Genomic DNA, 23,109 nt, shown 5'->3' with positions numbered 1-23,109 from the left:
TGTCATGTCACTAGGCAGAACAGGGAGATGCCTTGTTGACACGATTGCGGGACACCGGCGGACATCGAGTCCGCGGGACCCGCGGGCATGGTCACGGAGCACGCGGCGGCGGGCGCGCGCCCACAATGCTGTGTTTTAAAGGGGTCGTACCTGTACGCTCATATGCCCAGCCGTGCCATTGTGCCGACGTACATCGTTGTGTGCTGGTCAGTGTGTGGTTAAAGCGACACAGTGCTGTATCGCAAAAAATGCTCAGGTCATTAAGGGGGCAAATCCTTCCGGAGCTGAAGTGGTTAAGGCAGGGTTAGGTTATAAAAAAAAATATCCCAAGCTTTGAACATCTCACGGAGCACTGTTCAATCCATCATCCGAAAATGGAAAGAGTATGGCACAACTGCAAACCTACCAAGACATGGCCACCTAAACTGACAGACCGAGCAAGGAGACCATTAATCAGAGAGGCAGCCAAGAGGCCCATGGTAACTCTGGAGGAGCTGTAGAGTTCCACAGCTCAGGTGGGAGAATCTGTCCACAGGACAACTATTAGTCATGCACTCCACAAATCTGGCCTTTATGAAAGAGTGGCACAAAGAAAGCCATTGTTGAAAGAAAGCCATAAGAAGTCCCGTTTGCAGTTTGCGAGAAGCCATGTGGGTGGACATGTGCAAGAAGGTGCTCTGATCAGATAAGATCAAAATTTAACTTTTTGGCTTAAAAGCTAAACGCTATGTGTGGCGAAAAACTAACACTGCACATCACCCTGAACACACCATCCTCACCGTAAAAACATGGTGGTGGCAGCATCATGTTGTGGGGATGCTTTTCTTCAGCAGGGACAGGGAAGCTGGTCAGAGTTGATGGGAAGAGTGATGGAGCCAAATACAGGCCAATCTTAGAAGAAAACCTGTTATGCCACGTACACACGATCGGAATTTCGGCCCGCAAAAGACCGATGAGAGTTTTTTGTCCGAAAATGTGACCGTGTGTATGCTCCATCAGTCTTTTGCTGGTGGAATTCCAGCCAGCAAAAGATTGAGAGCATGCTCTCAATTTTTCGGTTGGGAAAAGTTCCTACCTGAAAATGCCATCGTCTGTGGCAATTCCGACGCGCAAAATCCCTACGCATGCTCGGAAACAATTCGACGCATGCTCGGAAGCATTGAACTTAATTTTCTCAGCTCGTCGTAGTGTTGTACGTCACTGCGTTCTTGACAGTCGTAATTTCAGCGAACTTTTGCGTGACCGTGTGTATGCAAGGCAGACTTGAGCGGAATACTGTCGGAAAAGTGACAAGAAAACCGATCGTGTGTACGCGGCATTAGAGTCTGCAAAAGACTTGAGACTTGGGCAGAGGTTTACCTTTCAGTAGGACAATGACCCTAAACATACAGCCAGAGCTACAATGAAATGGTTTAGATCAGGGATGCCCAACCTTTTGAGGAGTGAGGGCCATTTTCGCGACTTGGTAACCTGTTGCGGGCCACAATGAACGAAATGGGTAGATGACAGGTCTGTGTCCACTCTGCGTATGCAGAGCAGACACGGACACAGCGCGCTCTACTCTATGGGCCCTCCGATCTGATCTGCTCAGACAGAAGGGGACAGATTCTCTTCTGTTTTTTTACGTTGATCGGATTGGAGATAGGCGGGTGTAAACAGACACAAGTCCGTTTACATCTGCCGCTTTATAGAGGTGAATGGAGGGTCTGACTGGGTCCGCCTGAAAAACAGACAGGCGGACCCGATCAGAACAATCGTGTGAAAGGGGCCTAAGGCTGCTTTCACACTGATGCACTGCAGTTTACCTGCACCTCAACTGACCTCAATCTGCACTTCTTCCTCAGGATTCCTGCAGGTGTCGCTGGCTGCTGCTGTCCCCCCAGGCGGGTATGGCTGGTGGCTGCTGCTGGCTATCCTCCAGGGCTGGTACTGCTGGTGGCTGCTGCTGGCTATCCTCCAGGGCTGGTACTGCTGGTGGGTACTTCTGACTGGTACTGCTGGTGGGTACTGCTGGCTGGTAATGATGGTGGGTACTGCTGGCTGGTACTGCTTGCGGGTACTGTTGGTGGGTACTGGTGGCTGGTACTGCTGGTGGCTACTGTTGGTGGGTACTGCTGGTGGCTACTGTTGGTGGGTACTGCTGGTGGGTAATGTTGGTGGGTATTGCTGGCTGGTTCCCAAGCCACCAGCCCCGAGCATCAGTGTGACAGGAACTGGCACTAGAGGAACCATGCGGCTGCAGTAGAGAGCAGAGCCAATGCTTCCTGTATTGCTCCTGTCACAGGCGGAGTACATTTGGTATCACTCCGCCAGTATCAGGAGCCGGCGCTATATTGGAAGCATCGGCTCTGCTTCCTCTAGCTCCGGCTTCGTTCTTCACACTGATGCTCGGGGATGGCAGGTTGGGATCTTGCCAGTCCGCCATCCCAGAGTGGCGGTTGGGCACCCCTGGTTTAGGTCATGTGTAATGCCCCGTACACACGGTCGGATTTTCCGATGGAAAATGTCCGATCGGAGCGTGTTGTCGGAAATTCTGACCGTGTGTGGGCTCCATCGGACATTTTCCATCGGATTTTCCGACACACAAAGTCGGAGAGCAGGAGATAAAATTTTCAGACAACAAAATCCGTTGTCGGAAATTCCGATCGTGTGTACACAAATCCGACGGACAAAGTGCCACGCATGCTCAGAATAAAAAAAGAGATGAAAGCTATTGGCCACTGCCCCGTTTATAGTCCCGACGTACGTGTTTTACGTCACCACGTTTAGAATGATCGGATTTTCCGACAACTTTGTGTGACCGTGTGTATGCAAGACAAGTTTGAGCCAACATCCGTTGGAAAAAATCCTAGGATTTTGTTGTCGGAATGTCCGAACAAAGTCCGACTGTGTGTACGGGGCATAAGAATGACCCGGTCAAAGTCCAGACCTAAATCCAATTGAGAATCTGTGGCAAGACGTGAAAATTGCTGTTCACAGATGCTCTCCATCCAATCTGACAGAGCTTGAGCTATTTTGCAAAGAAGAATGGGCAAAAATGTCACTCTAGATGTGCAAAGCTGGTAGAGACATCCCCAAAAAGACTTGCAGCTGTAATTGCAGCAAAAGGCGGTTCTATAAAGTATTGACTCAGGGGGCTGAATACAAATGCACGCCACACTTTTCACACATTTATTTGTAAAAAATGTTGAAAACCATTTATCATTTTTCTTCCACTTCACAAATATGGGTCCACTTTGTGTTGGTCTATCACATAAAATCCCAATAAAATACATTTACTTTTTACTTTAATTATGTTTTTGGTTGTAACATGACATGTTAAACATTTTAAGGAGTTTGAATACTTTCTCAAGGCACTGTATGTACCAATAAATATATTTGATGTTAACGACTTGCAGCCAGCAGGTAGAGCAGTATTCTCTGAATGATCTTTCTCCTGACAGAGGTGGAAACATGCAAACTCACACAGAATGGGCTTTATGATAAGATAGTCCAGCATGCTTTGCGAAAAGCACCCTATAAGGCATTTGTTTTTAAAATAAAAAACATGATTAAAACATGAAATAACTAATTACCAATATGAACGAAACATCCCACTATAATCCTACATCTTCTCAGTACCTTCATTATTATTTCTAAAGCTATGGGAGAGATTTACTAACTGGTGCACACAGAATCTGTTGCGGTTGTGCATATTTACCAATCGGCATCTATATTTTATTGTCAACACTTAATTGAATAAGCTAAAGTTAGAAGCTGATTGGTTACTAGGCACAGCTGCGCCAGAGTCTGTTTGCTCCAGTTTTAGTAAATCTCCCCCTATGTTTGTTAAATAGATAACTAAATCACATTATTTTTTGCATTTACTTTCCAAAGGTCATAGCTTCTCTAAACGCTAAAATCTCTGAACTTGAAAAGGAAAATCTGGACCTCCAAGGCTCCCTGTATGAACAGAGCATGAACATGCCAGGTATCAATGCATGGGCTGTTATTACACAATTATTTAACATGCTTCCTTTTTTTTTTTCAGTTCTCCAAATGCCATTACATGAAACCTGTAGTGGCAGAAATATATAGATTGCCACTGCAAAACTTTCCTTCTGGAAGTAACCCACCTCCTGCATAGAGAATTACCTTTCCCATACTCCTCCATTGGTCTATTTAGCAATGAGAGCCATGAGAAATACCCAATATTTCCAGGAATGGGAAAGCATGCGACTTTCTCCCCTTCCCCACAAGATGCCGCAGTTGGCATCCCAGCAATCAATAATAAGACTCAAGCATTGTCAAGTGGCAATGGAGGAAGGATCCTTACTCTGTGTAAGGATCAGGAACCATGAATCAGACTGAGACAGAAGTATAGTAAATCACACTTGTTTAATAATAATAATCATAAGGTGCAGAGTAAGCGTAGTCAAAACAAGTCAGAGTTCAGTAACCGGATCGGGTAGTCAGCCAAGCAAATGTCAGAGAGCCAGAGATAAGCCAGAAGGAACGTCAGCCAAGCAAGTCTTCAACAAGAATGCAGGAGAAAGTCTCTGTGATGTTGACAAAGGCGAAGGCAGAGATCAAGTGAGCTGGATGACTTTAAGTAGGCAGGACTGACGAGCAGAATCAACAACAGCTGAGCGGCCAGCTCAGAGAAGGAAGGGCTGAGCCCAGCCTTGACAGTAAGCTCTGACTATGATCAACCTGATGATTACATGAAGCTTTGATTTAGGTCTATGGAGGACAAATGAAGCAACAGGCAAGCCCAGGAAGTTTTAGTAGCGGAGGAGGCAGGCTATCAAGCCAGTCTATTCTTTTTTTCTTACGGGGCGAAGTGCGTTAATGTTGCATCAACCAATTCAGCTCTGGAAGATTTATCTCCCTTCATGACCAGACCATTTTTTGCGATACAGCACTGCGCTACTTTAACTGACAATTGCGCTGCCGTGCGAAGCTGTACCCAAATAAAATGTATGTCCTTTCTTTTCTACAAATAGAGCTTTCTTTTGGTGGCATTTGATCCCCTCTGCAGTTTCTGTTTTTTGCGCTATAAACAAAAAAAGGCCGACAATTTTGGGAAAAAAAACAATATTTTTTACTTTCTGCTATAAAACTCATCCAATAAAAAAATGTAAAACATTAAATTTCTTCAAAACCCCTTGCCGCCAAATGTAGTACCTGTACGTCATTTGGCTTCAAGTGGTTGTACCGGAGCTGCAGACATCACCCCAGTACTATTTTTTAGAGCTGACGGTCGGCTCTCTCGTAATAACAACCGATGCCGCTAAGCGCCCAAACCCCCCCCCGTCTTCCGCTGCTCATCTGTGCTTGCCGGAGACCCGAACAAAGCCGGATTCAGCTTCGATCGGGTCTCGGCTATGGTAACCCGGAAGCCACGTCATGACATCACTTCCGGTTTTCTCGGAAACCAACAGTACCAGTTTTCAAAAATCGAAAGCATTCAAAAATGCTGATCTTAATAATAATTTCAAGTGGAGCGGTTGGAGATCCCTCCATAAAGAGTACCTGTCACTGCCTATTACTGTCATGAGGGATGTTTACATTCTTTGTGACAGCAATAAAAGTGATCATTTTTTTTTTTTTTAGAGGGACAGTGTAAAAATAAATAAAAATAAATAATAATAATTAAAAAAATTAAAGTGCCCCATCCCTCCGTGTTCACACGCAGAAGCGAACACATACGTAAGTCTCGCCCACAAATGTAAACACTGTTCAAGCCACACAGTTGAGGTATTGCCGCGATTGTTAGAGCGAGAGCAATAATTCTAGCACAAGACCCCCTTTTTAACTCTACACATGTAACCATTCAAATCTTTTAAAGCGTCGCCTATTGAGATTTTTTGGTACCGTAGTTTGTCGCCATTCCACAAGTGTGCACAATTTTAAAGCATGACATGTTAGGTATCTATTTACTCAGCGTAACATCATCTTTCACATTATACCAAACAATTGAAAATTGGGCTAACTTTACAGTTTTTTTTTTTTTTTCTTTTTTCATGAAAGTGTATTTTTTCCCCAAAAATTACATTTGAAAGACCACTGCGCAAATACAGTGTGACAGAAAATATTGCAATGACCCCCATTTTATTCTCTAGGGTCTCTGCCAAAAAAAATATATATAATGTTTGGGGGTTCTAAGTAATTTTCTAAAAAAAAACCCCACAGATTTTAACTTGTAAGCAACAAATGTTAGAAATAGGTCTGGTCTTTAAGTGGTTAAATTTAGGCCACTATGTATTCCACTACATTTTTTTGGTTAAAAAAATAGCAATAAGCGTATATTGATTGGTTTGCGCAAAAGTTATAGCTTCTACAAACTATGGGATATATAAAAAACGTCCGACATTGGGCTCGTGTGTATGTCGGATGTGCATGCTGGAAAACCAGCAGCCAACCTATGGCAGAGAGCGCTGATTGAAGTGTTCTGGCGTGGGGGGGGCGTCCCCCTCTCAGAACACGACAGCTCAGCGGGGGAAATAACTGAACTAACCTCGTAACCACGGGGTTGAACAAAAAACAAATAGTGTGTGTACCCGGCATAAGGCTCGGTTCACACATGGGCGGCACGACTTGCAGGTCGCCTCAGCGAGGCGACCTGCAAACGACTGCGGGGCGACTTGCGAGACGACTTCTGCATAGAAGTCTATGCAAGTCGCCCCAAGTCGCCCCCAAAGTAATACAGGAACCTTTTTCTAAGTCGGAGCGACTTGCGTCGCTCCAATTAGAACGGTTCCATAGCACAGAACGGGAGGCGACTTGTCAGGCGACTAGGTCGCCTGACAAGTCGCCCCAGTGTGAACCGAGCCTAAGGGTCATTCTTTTGTACTCAATGTTCTAAGGGAGATCTGCTCTTCTGTGTTCAGCACCTGGTCTGTCAGTGCATTTTATTTCTGTGACATTGCCCTGTTTAAATATATTGTTTGTATCTCAGTGGCTGTGAATAGTTTTTGATATTTTCTGGGGCAGACACGAATCTAGCTGCACCCAGTCTTCAGGTTCACTATTATAATGTCAACACTACTAAATATAAAACATCCGTGTATTCCACAATGTGTTGACTTTGTACACACCTTATGACATAATTTCTGCAGTGACACAGCTATTATTTTTCTGTGTGTTCTTTATTCACATATGTTATATAATGTTTTAAATATTGCAGACAAAGGAGACAGAATGTTTAATCATAAACATCACTACCTGGAAGAGGAAGAAATGTCAGAAAAGTAAGTGATTATGTCACTGTTCCTGTATGTTCACCCTCTGCCCTTCATCCACATATCACCACTGCATAGCTCTCCACTTACTAATCTGATAGCCCTGCAAATACAAAACAGGAACAGATAATAGCTGCACATGACTTCCACAGCCTTGCCAAGGAATATTTCTGAATAGAGTTTGGAGAAAATAATTTACAGAAGGAAGTTTTTTAGGCAAGTCAGCAAGAAAATTTGGCACTCATATACAGTCCCTGACAAAAGTCTTGTCGCTTCTCTATTTTGTAGAAACTCCTGCTATTAACCTGACTTTTAATTAATCAATTGGTGTTAGAAATAGCTCATATGAAAAGCTAAAGCCCTCCCAAATGATGTTTAATGCACTGAAATAAATTAGTTTCACTGAAAAAAGATTTATCATTTAATCAAGACAGACAGGTCAAATTTTGGCAAGACAAAAGTTTTGTCGCCTATACAGAAATTGAACAACTTTACTGAAAATCCAAAAATATGTCAGCAAATTAAGTAGTGGTGCCGTGAGATCCAAATTTAATATCTTGTATGACTTCCATGAGCTTGAAGGACAGCATCCATGTGGTTTGGCAAGGATTCATACAATTTATTGATGGTCATCAGGAATAGCAAAGAAAACAGTCTTGCATGCCTCCCAGAGTTCATCAATATTATTTGGTTTCGTCTTCCATGCTTCATCTTTCATCCTACACCACATATGCTCAATGATGTTCATGTTTGGTGACTGGGCTGGCCAATCCTGGAGCATCTTGATCTTCTTTGCCTTAAGGAACTTTGATGTGGAGATGGAAGTATGTGATGGAGCACCATCCTGCTGCAAAATCTGGCCTTTTTTATGGTTGGTAATATAAGAGCTATCTAAGATTTCTTGGTATTTTAGACCAGTGTTTCTCAGCTCCAATCCTCAAGGCGCCCCAACAGGTCATGTTTTCAGGATTTCCATTATTTTGCACAGGTGATTTGATCAGTTTCACTGCCTTAGTAATTACCACAACCGTTCCATCTGAGGGCAATCCTGAAAACATGACCTGTTGGGGCGCCTTGAGGATTGGAGTTGAGAAACACTGTTTTAGACTGTTGATGTTGCCTTCCACCCTGCAGATCCCTCGCACACCCCCATACTGGATGTAACCCCGGACCATGATTTTGCCTCCACCAAACTTCACTGTTTTCTGGGTAAATCTCGGCTCCATGCGGGTTCCAGTAGGTCTCCTGCAATATTTGCGGCGACTGTGGTGTAATTCAACAGAAGATTCATCTGAAAAATCCACCTTCTGCCACTTTTCCAGAGTCCATCCTTTTAGCAGGCTGTGGCCCTTGGCAAATGCCACACGGTTTTTCAACTGTCTTTTGTTTAGTGCTGGCTTATGGGCACTGATTCGACCATGGAGGCCATTTCGAGACAGAATCCGACAAACTGTTCTGGTTGACACAGGGACTTCAGGTGACCAGGTCTCGTGGAGCTCTGCTGCAGTGGAAAATGGGCTGGCCTTGGATTTTCGAGCCAACAAACGGTCCTCTCGAGCAGTTGCCTTGCGGGGTCGGCTAGACCTGGCCTTGTCCAAAACGTCTCCAGTCTCTTCAAATCTTTTTTTTATCCTCTGAACTTGACACTGAGACACACTGAGGCTCCATTCACACTAGCGCGTTTTTTGATGCATTTTGCATTTTGCAGAAATGCACGGGAATTTTTTAACGTGGGTTCCTATGGAACATGTTCACATCAATGCCTTTTTGTATCTCTGCAGCGTTTTGCATGTAATACAATTCAATGGACAAGCATCAAAAACGCATGTGCACCGTTTTTGCAGCGTTTTTGATGCGTTTTTGCCGTTTTTTTTTTTTTTAATTTTTTTTCTTTTTGTCAGTTTCATTTTGCACTGAAACATTATTACAAAAGCTGTTGGGATTAAAATGACCCATTTCTTGTAACAAAATCTTGATTAGAAATATATTTTAGCGGCGCTTCAGGTCAATTTGTACACAAGCGACAAGACTTTTGTCAGGGACTGTACTGCAAATCAGACTGCCTCTAATTTAGCAAAGTAAACAGCAAACAGAGGTCTGAGAACGTTAAAAATAGAACTGTAAGAAAAACATCCATTTATCCCATATACAGTAGAACCTTGGATTGAGAGTAACTTGGTTTGAGAGCATTTTGCAAGACAAGCACATTTTTTACATGAATTTTGACTTGATAAACAAGCAATGTCTTGATATAAGAGTAGCGTCATGTCAGTATAAGGCCTCATGCACACTGGACATTTTTGGGAGTTTTTACAGCTGCTGTTTTTGGCTTCAGATGTTTTTTTGTACAGTCAATAAACACTCCAGCATGTTATCCTATGTGTCCATGCACACTTATGCCCCGTACACACGGTCGGATTTTCCGACGGAAAATGTGTGATAGGACCTTGTTGTCGGAAATTCCGACCGTGTGTAGGCTCCATCACACATTTTCCATCAGAATTTCCGACACACAAAGTTTGAGAGCTTGCTATAAAATTTTCCGACAACAAAATCCGTTGTCGGAAATTCCGATCGTGTGTACACAAATCCGACACACAAAGTGCCACGCATGCTCAGAATAAATTAAGAGACGAAAGTTATTGGCTACTGCCCCATTTATAGTCCCGACGTACGCGTTTTACGTCACCGCGTTTAGAACGATCTGATTTTCCGACAACTTTGTGTGACCGTGTGTATGCAAGACAAGTTTGAGCCAACATCCGTCGGAAAAAATCCATGGATTTTGTTGTCGGAATGTCCGATCAATGTCCGACCGTGTGTACGGGGCATTAGGCTGTTATCAACTGTTTTTGGCTGGAAAAACCCCTCAAAACTAGTGGGTTCTGAGAGGAGTTTTTCAGCTGTAAAAACGCTCTAACAACAAAAATCGCAGATAAACGCTCAAAAAACGTGGCTCACCAGCGTTTAACGTTTTTGATCCATTGGAAAAAAGAACGCTAAACAAACGCTATTGCAAAAACGTTGAAAAACTCACTGCAAAGCTACTGGCGTTTTTATAACGTTAATATAACGTCCAGTATGCATGAGGCCTAAAAGTGATGAGAGGCGCCTCTAAGTGTAGCAATATGATTACATTTAAGCCCCGGACCATTTGGCTGGCCAAAGACCAGAGCACTTTTTGCGATTCGGCACTGCGTCACTTTAACTGACAATTGCTTGATCGTGCAAAGTGGCTCCCAAACAAAATTTACATCCTTTTTTCCCCACAAATAGAGCTTTCTTTTGGTGGTATTTGATCACCTCTGCGGTTTTTATCTTTTGCACTATAAACAAAAATATAGCGACATTTTTGAAAAAAACGCATTATTTTTTTACTTTTTGCTATAATAAATATCCTCAAAAAAATCTATAAAAAAACATTTTTTTCCCTCAGTTTAGGCCAATACGTATTCTTCTACATATTTTTTGATAAAAAAAGTCACAAAAAAGCGTTTATTGATTGGTTTGCGCAAAATTTATAGCATCTACAAAATAGGGGGTAGTTTTATTGCATTTTTGTTAATTTTTTTTTTTTTTTTACTAGTAATAGCGGCGATCAGCGATTTTTATCGTGACTTCAACATTATGGCAAACAGATCGGACACTTTTGGCACTATTTTGGGATCATTCACATTTATACAGCGATCAGGGCGATTAAAAATGCATTGATTACTGTGTAAATGTGACTGGCAGTGAAGGGGTTAACCAGGAGGGGGCTCTGCAGGAGTTAAGTGTGTCCTAGGGAGTGATTCTAACTGTTGGGAGGAGGGGCTGTGTGTAACACGACACTGACCACCGATCACAGGGAGCAGAGATCAGTGACAGTGTCATTAGGCAGAAAAGGGAAATGCTTGTTTTCCATCACCATTTCCCTGTTCTTCCTCTTCGTGAGATGATCGCGGGGATCCCCGCAGACATCTAGTCCGTGGGACCCGCGATCACACTCACGGAGCTTGCAACCAGCGCGCGCGCCTGCAAGCCTCTACTTAAAGGGCACCGTACAGGTACGTTGGTATGCCTGTACGTGCCCTTCTGCCGCAGTATATGTGTGTGAAGAGGTCGGCAAGCAGTTAATGAAGGTACAACATTTAGAAACTCACAAGGTTGATGATTAAAACAGGCACATCTAAGTATGAAGGCATGCGGGGTAAAGCTGTCCAATTAGACCGTCCTCCGCACCACCATTGACGTCATACCTTCCACGCTGCGCTCCACGGCCGCTTCCAGCCTCACTTTCAGATCGGTGGTGTGGGGGATGGTCTATGTGGACAGCTTTACCCCAGATGCCTGCATACTTAGATGTGGCTCTTTTAATAATCAACCATGTGAGTTGCTAAATGTTGTACCTTCATTAAATGTAAGTATATTGCTACACTTAAAGGTGCCTCTTATATCTTTTATACTCTGTAACTCCTGCTGGATTTTACTTCTAATCCCCTTGTGGAGGCTGTCATTTGTGGATGGACCTTTTTTTGGTTACACAACCTATTACATTGCTATAATCTTTTTATATGGACTATAGACTGAAGGACATGGTTGTGGAACAAATCATCTGAGTCTGCATTATTTCTTATGGGGAAATTTGCTTTGATATAAGAGTTCATTAGATTACAAGCATGTTTCCAAAATGCAATCCAAGGTATTACTGTATACATTTAGGTTTTAGGCAATTGAATATTTGTCACATAATTCAAAGAATTAAGTGTGTAAGATTCTTCACATGTAAATTTACTAAGTTAACCCCTTCACGCCTAAGGGTAAATCAAATGTTAATGCCTAAGCACAATTTTGCCATTTTGACATGTGTTAGTAAAACCGTATACAGTAAAACCTTGGATTGCGAGCATAATTTGTTCCAGAAACATGCTTGTAATCCAAAACACTTTTAGATCAAAGCAAATTTCCCCATAAGAAATAATGGAAACTCAAATGATTTGTTCCAAAACCATTTATTCATAAATCCTTCAGTTTATAGTCCATATAAAAAGATTATAGCAATGTGATAAATTGTGTAACCATAAAATGTCCTTCCACAAATGGAAGCTTCCACAAGGGGATTAGAAGCAAAATCCAGCAGGAGCTACAGAGTATAAAAAAGAAGAGAGGGGCCTCTAAGTGTAGCAATATGGTTACATTTAATGAACGTACAACATTTAGCAACTCACATGGTTGATAATTAAAATAGGCACATGGCACAGGCATCCGGGGTAAAGCTGTCCACATAGACCATCCCCCACACCCCCGGCTCTCACCGATGGCAGTCTGCAAGCGTGACTGGGAAGACTACCCTGCAGATGAGCAAACTGAATGCGAGTCTTGAAGCACTCGTGGAACGCAGCGTGGAAGGGATGACGTTGATGGCAGTGCGGAGGATGGTCTATGTGGACATCTTTACCCCAGATGCCTGTTTTAATCATCAACCATGTGAGTTGCTAAATGTTGTACCTTCATTAAAAGTAACCATATTGCTACACTTAGAGATGCCTCTCTTCTCTTTATACTCAGTTGTGACATGATGCTACTTTTATATCAAGACATCGCTTGTATATCAAGTCAAAATGTATTAAAAATTTTTGCTTGCCTTGCAAAACGCTCTCAAACCAAGTTACTCTCAAACCAAGGTTTTACTGCATATCACCACAACTACTTTATGCATCTTTGGCTTTATTGTCAAAGCTTAATTGAACAAGCTGAAGTTAGAAGCTGATTGGTTACCAAACACACCTGCACTAGATTCGGAGTGCACCAGCTTTAGTAAATTTCCCCCATCGCATACTAGAAATAATGGTAATACAATGTGGACATTCATATAACATTTTTTTAAATTTGACCATAGATCTCTGGTGCCCAACCTGTGGCCCTTTGTTATATGATGTGCTGCCCTTGGACCTTCGTGGTCTGTAGTGGGAACATTAATTATGGTAAAAGCATTGATCTCTAATGGCCTCATGTAACATGTTCCCAGTTTCATATTGTCTTTAGCAGTATATCCCCATCCAAAGATGTAGCATGTCCACATTCTCTGACCCTCATTTCCTCTATTAGGTCTGCAGTTTCTGACAGTCCTCTCAAGTATTACCAGTGATGTCAGGGGCCACATTTGAGGCTCCCTTTAGCTTCCTTAGATACTCTTTAAACCTTATCTTTTATTATTTCTTGGACACTTTATAAATACATTTTATGATGTCCAGAAAAATGAACATACTATACATGGGAATTACATAGCATATGTGCACAAAGTTTTTTAGGGTTTTTGAAATATATTTTAATTATTTTTTAAGCAGAATAGCAAATGTAGTACAATGCAGGGTTTTGCCAGTAAGTTGCAATATGTTGCAGATTTTATTCTTCAGTTCTAATTTCTATTTTTCACCCTGTCAGTGGCATGCTGATGCAATATCCGCAGGACCATTTTTATCATTATCAAATCTTATGACATCTATCGATTTCTATACATGAATTCTATGTAAAACTTTTTTTTCTACTATATTTATTTCAAACATATTTTATATATATATTATGACAGTAAAATCAATCTCCTCTTTCTATTAGACTTCACAAGAAGCGGACAAAACATGAAAACGAAGAACCTGATGGCAAACAAATTCAAGAGGGCGGCCTTTTCTTAAAAGAGCAAAATGAAATGGACAGCCAGGTAAATGATAAAGACTCAATTCACAAAAGCGTAACACCTTTGTCCATTGAATTAATTGCTTATTTTAAGACTCATATTTTGTTATGTTCAGTTCAGTACATGAGAGATACATTTACCACACTGATTTACAGCACCTTGTGAGATGATAAAGCCATCAACATTAACGTAATTGTAAACCCTGACAGCAGTACAATGTCTAAGTAATAGGGTATACCACCAGCCATTAATTTACACGTGAACCACTTTAGGAACCACTTTAGGAATAAAAGCAATAAATACCTTTTTTCAGCTTTTTCAAATTGGGGTCACATGACTTTCTTTTTTTACTGCAGCATGGCTTTGGCTGGGGGCACTGCTAAGCAGGAACAGGTCACATGTTCTGTGACATCGCCTCATCGTTTTCAGGCCCTCCCCCCAGACCATGCAAAGCGGAGCGGACCTGTCAGTCATGGATCCGATTTGTCCATCAGCCCCTTCAGGTGGATCAGATCCTTGAATGACAGCTGCAAATAACTTTGCACAGCCTGGGGGGAGGGCTTGAAAAAGATGAAGGATTTCACAGGACATGTGAACGGCTCTGGCTTACCACCGATACAGCCACCCTGGGCCATAGTAAGATAGCCATTTAGGGGATTTCCTTCACAGTAATAAATTGTAAAAATGTGATGCTACAACCAAATAAGAAATACAGATAATAGGATAAAGTGTAGGTGCCTGTGCCAGGACAGATGCTGCACATATTGTCACCATGAGAATAGAATGTAAAGTCCGGCAGCTCAGTAGAACTTGAAGTAAAATCTGTAAAAGCTTTATTAATGATCCAACAAGACACAAGGAGAATCCATTACACAGCAAGGTTGACGCGTTTCAGCCCTACTCTGGGCCTAGTCATAACTGTCACGACTAAGGCCAAGAGTGGGGCTGAAACACGTCAACCTTGCTGTGTAATGGATTCTCCTTGTGTCTTGTTGGATCATTAATAAATTAATAAAGTTGTACCGAGCTGCCGGTCTTTTACTTCTCTTCCTTTACAGCAGTGGTTCCTGGACCCACTAACAGGCCAGGTTTGCAAGATAACTGAAATACATCACAGGTGATATAATTTGCTTTACAGTAAGCCAGAGGAAGTCAAGAGCAGCCTCATTCCTCTATGATCTCCTTAGTCACAGAGAGGCAGCATCCGATTGGATGCTGGCATCCCATGTGACTTTGGCAGTCATCTTGGGTCAGGCAGAGTCTATTTAAGACCGTGGCTCTCGGGTGTGGGGTGCATTTCATGCGTGGATAGAGTAGGGACAGGTCACCTGTCTGTCAGGGATAGTGCTTAACGTCAGGGAGAGGTTCCAGATGAGTAGGTAAAGTACAGGGACACACCATACTACCTGGAAGCTCCCCACTTGGGTACAGACCTGCCAGGCCACATTCTGCCCCTCGAGAAAAGCACTGTTGGTACACCTGAGACCTACCGCTACTACCCATTGTGGTACATTCTGTGAGTGCGCCTGGTCTGGTTGTTGTGCATTACTGAACATCAATTTCAATACAGTTCTGTCTTCTGCAACTACATGGTTGCATATACATTGGCAGAATTTATGATTTCTTGGCCATTTTTCAGAGAATATCAATGATAACACAAACATTTTTCTTTCACTCATGGTTAGTGTTTGGCTGATGCCATTTATTATCAGTCAACTGTGTTTACTCGTTTTAAATCATAATGGCAACAGAAACTACCCAAATGACCCTGATCAAAAGTTTACATACCCCAGTTCTTAATTCCATGTATTGCCCCTTTTAACATCAATGACAGCATACTGTATGTGTTGTGTGTGTTTCACTTTTTGAATTTGGCGCCGCTCTCCGTCCACGTGCGTCGCAACACTCACAGGGAATGGAGCTCGGCTCTGTGATGAATCGTGCGGAGGATGAGCCGCTCACGCTGCGGGGAGACATCGCAGGATCCAGGGGACAAGGTGAGTAAGCTCTTCCTGGATCCTGTGATGCGATCCCGAGTCTGGCTCGGGGTTACCGCTTCTAGTTCTGAAATTCCACACCAAGCCAGACTCGGGAATACCGCCAGGGAGGTTAATAAAGGAATTCTCAAAAACTGTCTCCTGTCGTTTTTACTTTTTTGACACTTTTTTGGTGAATGGGTAGGAGTACAATGTACCCGATACCCATTCACATGGGGGGGGGGCCAGGATCTGGGAGCCTCTTTGTTAAAGGGGGCTTCCAGATTCCGATAAGCCCCCCGCCCACAGACCCCCACAACCACCGGGAAAGGGTTTTGGGGATGAGGCCCTTGTCCCCATCAACATGGGAACAAGGTCCTTTGGGGGGGGACCCCAAAGCACCCCCCCCATGTTGAGGGCATGTGGCCTGGTACAGTTGGGGGGGGCGCTCTCTCGTCCTGCCCCTTTTCCTGCGGCCTGCCAGGTTGCATGCTCGTATAAGGTCTGGTATGGATTTTGGGGGGGACCTCCACGCTATTTATTTATTTTTTTGGCGCCGAGTTCCCTTTAAAATCCATACCAGACCCGAAGGGCCTGGTATTGATTTTGCGTGGACCCGCATGCCATTTTTTTTTTTCATTTTGGTGTGGAGTTCCCCTTGATATCCATACCAGACCCGAAGGGCCTGGTATGGACTGGGGGGGTGAACCCACACTGTTTTTTTCAATGATTTTTTATGTATATTGCCGGATTCCAGCAATACATTACAGCCACAAACAATTTTAAATGACATTTTTCCTTTAGAAATGTAATTTTGCTGCGGTACTGTTATAAACACAGGAAAGATGCGCTACTTTACAGGCAGACTAAGGGGACCCCCAGGCACGATATTTAAAGGAATATTTCATTTTTATTGTTTCACTTTAAGTATTGTTAAAATCACTGCTCCTGAAAAAATGGCTTTTTTAAAAACTCTTTTTTGCATTGATACATGTCCCCTGGGGCAGTACCCAAGTGCCCATACACTTTTTATGGCAAAAACTTGCATATAAGCCTTTAAAATGAAAAATTTTTTATTTATCACGTTCTTGTCCCATGGACTTTAACGGTGTTCGCATGTTCGCACAAATTTTTTGTCTGTTCGCATGTTCTGGTGCGAACCGAACTGGTGGGTGTTCTGCTCATACCCTAGTAGTTGGGGCTAATATAGTGATAGTCACAATCTTCTAGGTCCTGTGCCAAGCAGCTTCCCACCTGCACACTGACCACAGGGGATCGCTCGCTTGACACACCTACAAAACAAATCTTTTTTCACTGAATACGAAGGGTTCTCTGATTGGTGAAGTGAAAATCGTGATGTCACCACCCCTCGTTTCCACCTCATTCAGTCAGAGAACACCTTGTATTTGTTGAAAAAAAATACAAGACCATAGGTGTGCCGGCTCTGCTTGGGCACACCCTAATTACCCCATGCACCACTGGCTCCAGGGGGCCCCCGGGAGCATGGGAATTATCCCCATAGCATAACATAGGCTGCCTGCACACAGCTCCAACCACATAAAAAAAACACTGATTCACACTGTACACGCCACAGCACTCATGTGAATGAGCCCCAAGACCATATTCACACACACAGAGCTTTATTTATTACTCAATACAGTTTTATCCTTTAGATTTAGCAGGAATTTGTATGTGTGTGTGTGTATATATATATTACATACACACTCATGTGTGTTTGAGCTTTGAGGTGCACACCCTAATACAACAGGCTGTGCACACCTATGTACTAGACGTTCTGTAAATGGCAACAGTGCCAAGCGAGCAACCCCTTGTGGTCATTGTGCAGAAGGAAACCCACTCAGCACACAACCTGGAAGATAGCGGCTGCCACTGGTAGTGCCAATTATTACAGCTATTGTCATATTCCCCAGTTGCCCCTCAGATATGAGATATGTATGTAGCAATAACTCTCGGTGGAGCTGCTGGTTTAAGCGGGCCTGATACCTTCACTCTCCTTCCCTCTGTTTCACCGGCACCGGGTCTAGGGTTCCGTTGAGTTTACCTCCAGACGATACAAGCACCAACACTTGAGTACGTTTTCAATGCTTTATTGAACAAGTAACGAAGGAAGTAGCAGGAAAGTGGCAGAAGGGAAACTGCAGGAAAGCTCAAATACCTTTCTGTAGGTTCTTGACAAATGTCCTTTGGAGTTGAGTATTACAATAGAATGCGCTCCCCTCGTGGGACACACTCTTTGCTCGCCTGGATAGGCTTCTCTCACTTGCCTAGCAGCCAGTACGTAGCACGAACAAAAGTCTCTGCCACAGACTTGTTTGGGATGAACCCATACGATCCTCTGCCACAGGATGTATTGGTTTTGCGGTGAATGTCAGTCACAGTGCTTGAACCTTTAAGCCAAAACCGGCAACACTATGCTGTGAAGTTATTTTAGGATACGTCCTCCAACCAAGTCACCAGGCCCCTCTCCAGACCAGCACTCTGCGTGATCCTTCCATGACGGGATCTCCTCGGTTGTCCAGCTTCTTCACTCTGGATAGACAGCTCAGGACCATTCCTCGGCTGCTGTGGTAGGCCCCAGACAAGCTTCTGGGCCCTCCACCGAGTCGTCTCCGGGACAGAGGAGCACCCATACGCTTTGACACGTTGCCTTTCCAACACTAGCCAGTAGTAACAGCGACACCCACCGGCTCAGTATGGAAACACACGCAACGTCAGCCAAGCTGGAACAGAGGCAAATCTAACTTCCCTAACGAACAAATTACTAAATTTACCTATCAGATGGTAGATCGCAAATCTACCAGCGCTACATGTATACTTACATTGTGCCAAGCTGGACAAATGCAAGCATGCAATAAAGATCATACGTGGAGTTCAGCTTTAAAACAATCTTTTATTTAAGTTTTTTTGTGCTATTATGTGTTATAATGTGCTCTAACTTACTGAGCACTTTAGGGTTTGGGTCATGCAGAAGGGTATGTAGCGTTGAACTAAAACATAGTGTTCATTAAAATAGTTCAAGTGCAAAAGATAGTTCTTTTAGCAACCCATCAAATTTCATCTTCTACTCATTTGGCTTTAGTCACCCAATCAGAAGTAACTAGAGCCAGAAGTAACTGGCTTTAGTTACCCAGTTAGTCAACACCCAATCAGAAATTGAACTAAATGTAAAGCAAAAAGAACATAAGAACACCTAGCCTGATGAGATATCAGCTTAAGATAATACTTATATTACAAAAAGTAATAAAATACTTCAGTGGTGTAATTCTGTGCAAAACCATTCACAATAAAGCATTAGGACTGGTATTCTTCATAAACAATGGGGTTGATTTACTAAAGGCAAATAGACTTTGCACTTTGCCAAGTGCAGTTGCACTCTGCAAGTTGCATTCGCTCCAGAGTTTAGTAAATGAGGTAAAGCTTCACTTTGCAAAGAATGCCCAATCACATGCAACGAAAATAAAATAAAAAACAGCATTTTTGTTTGCACATGATTGGATAATGGAAGTCAGCAGAGCTTCTGCTTATTTATTAAACTCTGGAGCAACTGCTCTTGCAGACTGCAACTGCACTTTGTGAAGTGCACAGTCTATTTGCCTTTAGTAAATAAACCCCAATGTGCTGTTAGTCATGAGGATGTGGTGTAGAAGCGGATTCATGCCCAAATGTGAGGCCAAAATGAGGTACTGAACTGTGTAATAAATGCACCATTGCTGCAAAAAAAAAGGGAAAAAGGGTTACATTATTTTTGGATTTATTTATATTTGTTATATTATACTTTATATTCTTTTATATTATATATAGTTATATTTTAGCATATCATTTGGTTAAAATTGTATGCTAATGTCAACTAAATTAGATTTTTTAAGTAGATTGATTTCTTTTTTGTACTTTTACATAGGACTTTGAAGAACAAGTTGATAAAAAGGATAGGATTATCAAGAAACTACAAGATCAGATCAGAGCTCTCACAAAAACCATGGAAGTTGGTCAGTGTGTTGTATGAAGACGTCCTGTTTTGCACTATGACAACCAAAGTTCACTGCATCACCTTTTAATGGGATCACAGTCTGCTTGACATACATTTTGTGTATATACCACCGATTGTTAATATGTTTTACCTTAGGTGCCCATGAAGAATCACATTTGAAGCTCAGGCAAGCATTAGAAGAAAGATCTTAGACAAGTTATAGACGGACAATTGTAGGGGGGATTTACTAAAGCTGGAGCACTGAGAATCTGGTGCATCTGTGCATTGTAGCCAATCAGCTTCTAGCTTCAGCTTGTTCAGTTAAAGTGATACTAAAGTCTTGTTTTTTTTTTTCTTAAAAATAACAAACATGTTATACTTACCTGCTCTGTGCAGTGGTTTTCCACAGAGTAGCTCAGATCCTCCTTTTCTCGGGTCCCTCTTCGGCGCTCCTGGCCTCTCCCTCCTCTTGAGTGCCCCTCTTGAGGCAGCTTGCTATGGGAGCACCTGAGCTCAGCTGCAGCTCCCTGTGTAGATTCAGACACGGAGCCGAGCCCGGCCCCACCGTCTCGCTCCTCACCGGCTTACTGAGTTCGATTGACAGCAGTTGGAGCCAATGGCGCTTAGCTGCTGCCTCAGCCAATGAGGAGGGAGAGTCCTGGACAGCCGAGTCTCTCTTGCAACATCGCTGGATGGAGATGGACTCGGGTAAGTATTAGGGGGACTGAGAGGGGCTGCTGCACACAGAAGGCTTTTTATCTTAATGCATAGAATGCATTAAAGTGACTGTAAGGGTTCATTTTTTTTAAAGTAACAAACATGTCATACTTTCCTCCAGTGTGCAGCTCGTTTTGCACAGAGTGGCCCCGAACATCCTCTTCTGGGGTCTCCCGGTGGCTCTCGCGTCTCCTCCCCGCATCAGATAACCCCCTAGGAGAAGCGCTGTCCCGGGGGATTACCTTGCGAGCGTGCTGCCAAGTCCAGCATTTGCGTCCATAGCTGCAGAATGCTGGACTCGGCCCCGCCCCCCGGTGCCCACTTCATTGGATTTGATTGACAGCAGCGGGAGACAATGGCTGCGCTGCTATCAATCTATCCAATCAAGAGCCAAGACCCCGTGGAGAGAGGGAAAGCGCGTCACCGCCAACAGAATTACGGGGCTCAGGTAAGTAAAACAGGGGGGCTAGGGGGCCGGTCACTGCCATGTGTTTTTTCACCTTAATGCATGGGATGCATTAAAGTAGAGTTCCACCCAAAAGTGGAACTTCCGCTCATCTGATTCCTCCCCCCCCCCCCCCCTCCAGTGCCACAATTGGCACCTTTCAGGGGGGGGGGTGCAAATACCTGTAGTAGACACTTCCACTTCCTGGAATAGACTCCCACGGGAGTCACGCCCCTTCCCGCACCCCCCCTGCTGTATCCTGGGAAACACACAGGTCCCAGGAGATAGCGGGCACTACTTAGGACGCGCAGCGCCACTCGTGCATGCGCAGTAGGGAATCAGGAAGTGAAGCTGCAACGCTTCACTTCCTGATTCCCTCACAGAGAATGGCGGCGGCAGCAGCCGAGAGCCGAGCGATTGATCGGCTTCAGCTGCCGACATCGCTGGACTCCAGGACAGGTAAGTGTCCATTTATTAAAAGTCAGCAGCTGCAGTATTTGTAGCTGCTGGCTTTTAATAATTTTTTTTTTAGGTGGACTCCCTGAAAAAACACGAAGGTTTACAACCCCTTTAACCCCCCTAGCGGTATTCCCGAGTCTGGCTCAGGGTGGATTTTCAGTACCAAAAGCGGTAACCCCGAACCAGACTTGGGATCGCATCTCGCAGGATCCATGTAGAGGTTACTTACCTTGTCCCCTGGATCCTGTGATGTCTCCCCACTGTGATCTGCGAGCCGCCATGTCTCGCTCGATTCACAGTGCCGAGCTCCGCTCCCTGCAAACGTTGCGATGCATGGGGACGGAGTTTGGCGCCAAATTCAAAAGTGAAACACACACAATACATACAGTATTCTGTAATCTTACAGATTACATTACTGTATCAAATAATTACACATCCCCTTTGTCCCTAGTGGTCTGTCCAGTGCCCTGCATGCAGTTTTATATTATAAAAACTGTTCTTTCTGCCTGGAAACTGGAGATTGTCCATAGCAACCAAAACCGTCCCTTTACCTCAAAAGTGGTTTTAGACCAGCTAGAAAACAGCGATAATAAATTAGAATCACTCGCAGAATTGAGTGATAGTGATTTGTGGGGAGATCCCTCATCAAACACTAAAATTAATGACAGTGACAATTCTGCAACTAAGCAAATTTCAGTGTTTTTGATTTGATTACATTATTGAATAATTTTTATTATTATTATAGTATTATTTGGTATAATTATTTATAGTTATTTATTATATTATAATTTATGATTTCGTTTTTCAAACTTTATCATACCCGGGATGTCTACTAGACTCTTGTTTGGTCAGATTTAAGTGAATTATTCCTAAGAATTACAGGCCTACAATATAAAACACCAAATTTCCATGCAAAATAATTGTACCGCTTTCAGCACCTAAAATCTGAAATAATCATACCGCCAGGGAGGTTAAGATAAAAAAACCTTCTGCCTTCACAACCACTTTAAGCTTTGACAATAAAACCTGAAAGCTGATTGGTTTCTATGCAGAGCTGCACCAGATTTTGCGCTCTCCACTCTTAGTAAATCAACCCCAGAGTCTCTGAGAACATCAACTAGTGAGACAAATAATTGCTACATGACCATCACCCAATGCAGTGCTCTATCCAGCTCAGCCAAAGAGCAACCGTGATGCAGAGGTAGTCTTCTTCTCTTTTCTGTATAGGATTCCCCAGAGCCTGTCCAGACATACATTTTCTAGCTTTGTGCAGTAGCAGGCACTTCCTATGGTCAGAAATACTTGTTACCAAAACCTTGGAATCCCAAGCAAACACTTCTCCCTAAAATTGGCCTATATACATATACAGGTATAGGCACCTGTAAACAGGTCTGGCCATATACATACGGTATGCTTAATTACAAAATCTGGAAACACAGCAATAAAACAAAATTTCCAGATGACCACGGTTGATAAGGCAGTGTTTATTGACCCCATACACTGGCGTAAGATAAATTCTTTTTTATCCCAAGAGAATCTTGCTTTTTTATTACATTCTGCACAATATAATCCAGCCCTTGGTGCCACCCAAAGCAGCGATTTTGCTGCCGTCTCCTTCCACTTCTTTC

The 23,109-nt window shown here is 43.2% G+C and overlaps 1 protein-coding gene across 2 annotated transcripts in view; it reads left to right on the top strand.

The window, feature by feature from the left end:
* Positions 1 to 23,109, top strand: part of LOC141131445 (unconventional myosin-Vc-like) — a 206,199-nt gene that overhangs the window by 154,435 nt on the left and 28,655 nt on the right. For both annotated transcript variants that reach the window (XM_073618725.1, XM_073618724.1), the window contains exons 30-33: positions 3,877 to 3,970; positions 7,169 to 7,232; positions 13,818 to 13,920; positions 19,792 to 19,879. In XM_073618725.1, the coding sequence (XP_073474826.1) occupies positions 3,877 to 3,970; positions 7,169 to 7,232; positions 13,818 to 13,920; positions 19,792 to 19,879 (349 nt within the window). The remainder of the gene's footprint in view (positions 1 to 3,876; positions 3,971 to 7,168; positions 7,233 to 13,817; positions 13,921 to 19,791; positions 19,880 to 23,109) is intronic.

The sequence above is a fragment of the Aquarana catesbeiana genome, linkage group LG03, assembly GCF_042186555.1.
Source record: "Aquarana catesbeiana isolate 2022-GZ linkage group LG03, ASM4218655v1, whole genome shotgun sequence".
NCBI lineage: Eukaryota > Metazoa > Chordata > Amphibia > Anura > Ranidae > Aquarana > Aquarana catesbeiana.
Note: the sequence above shows the minus strand (reverse complement) of the source record. Positions and strands in the feature narration are given on the sequence as shown.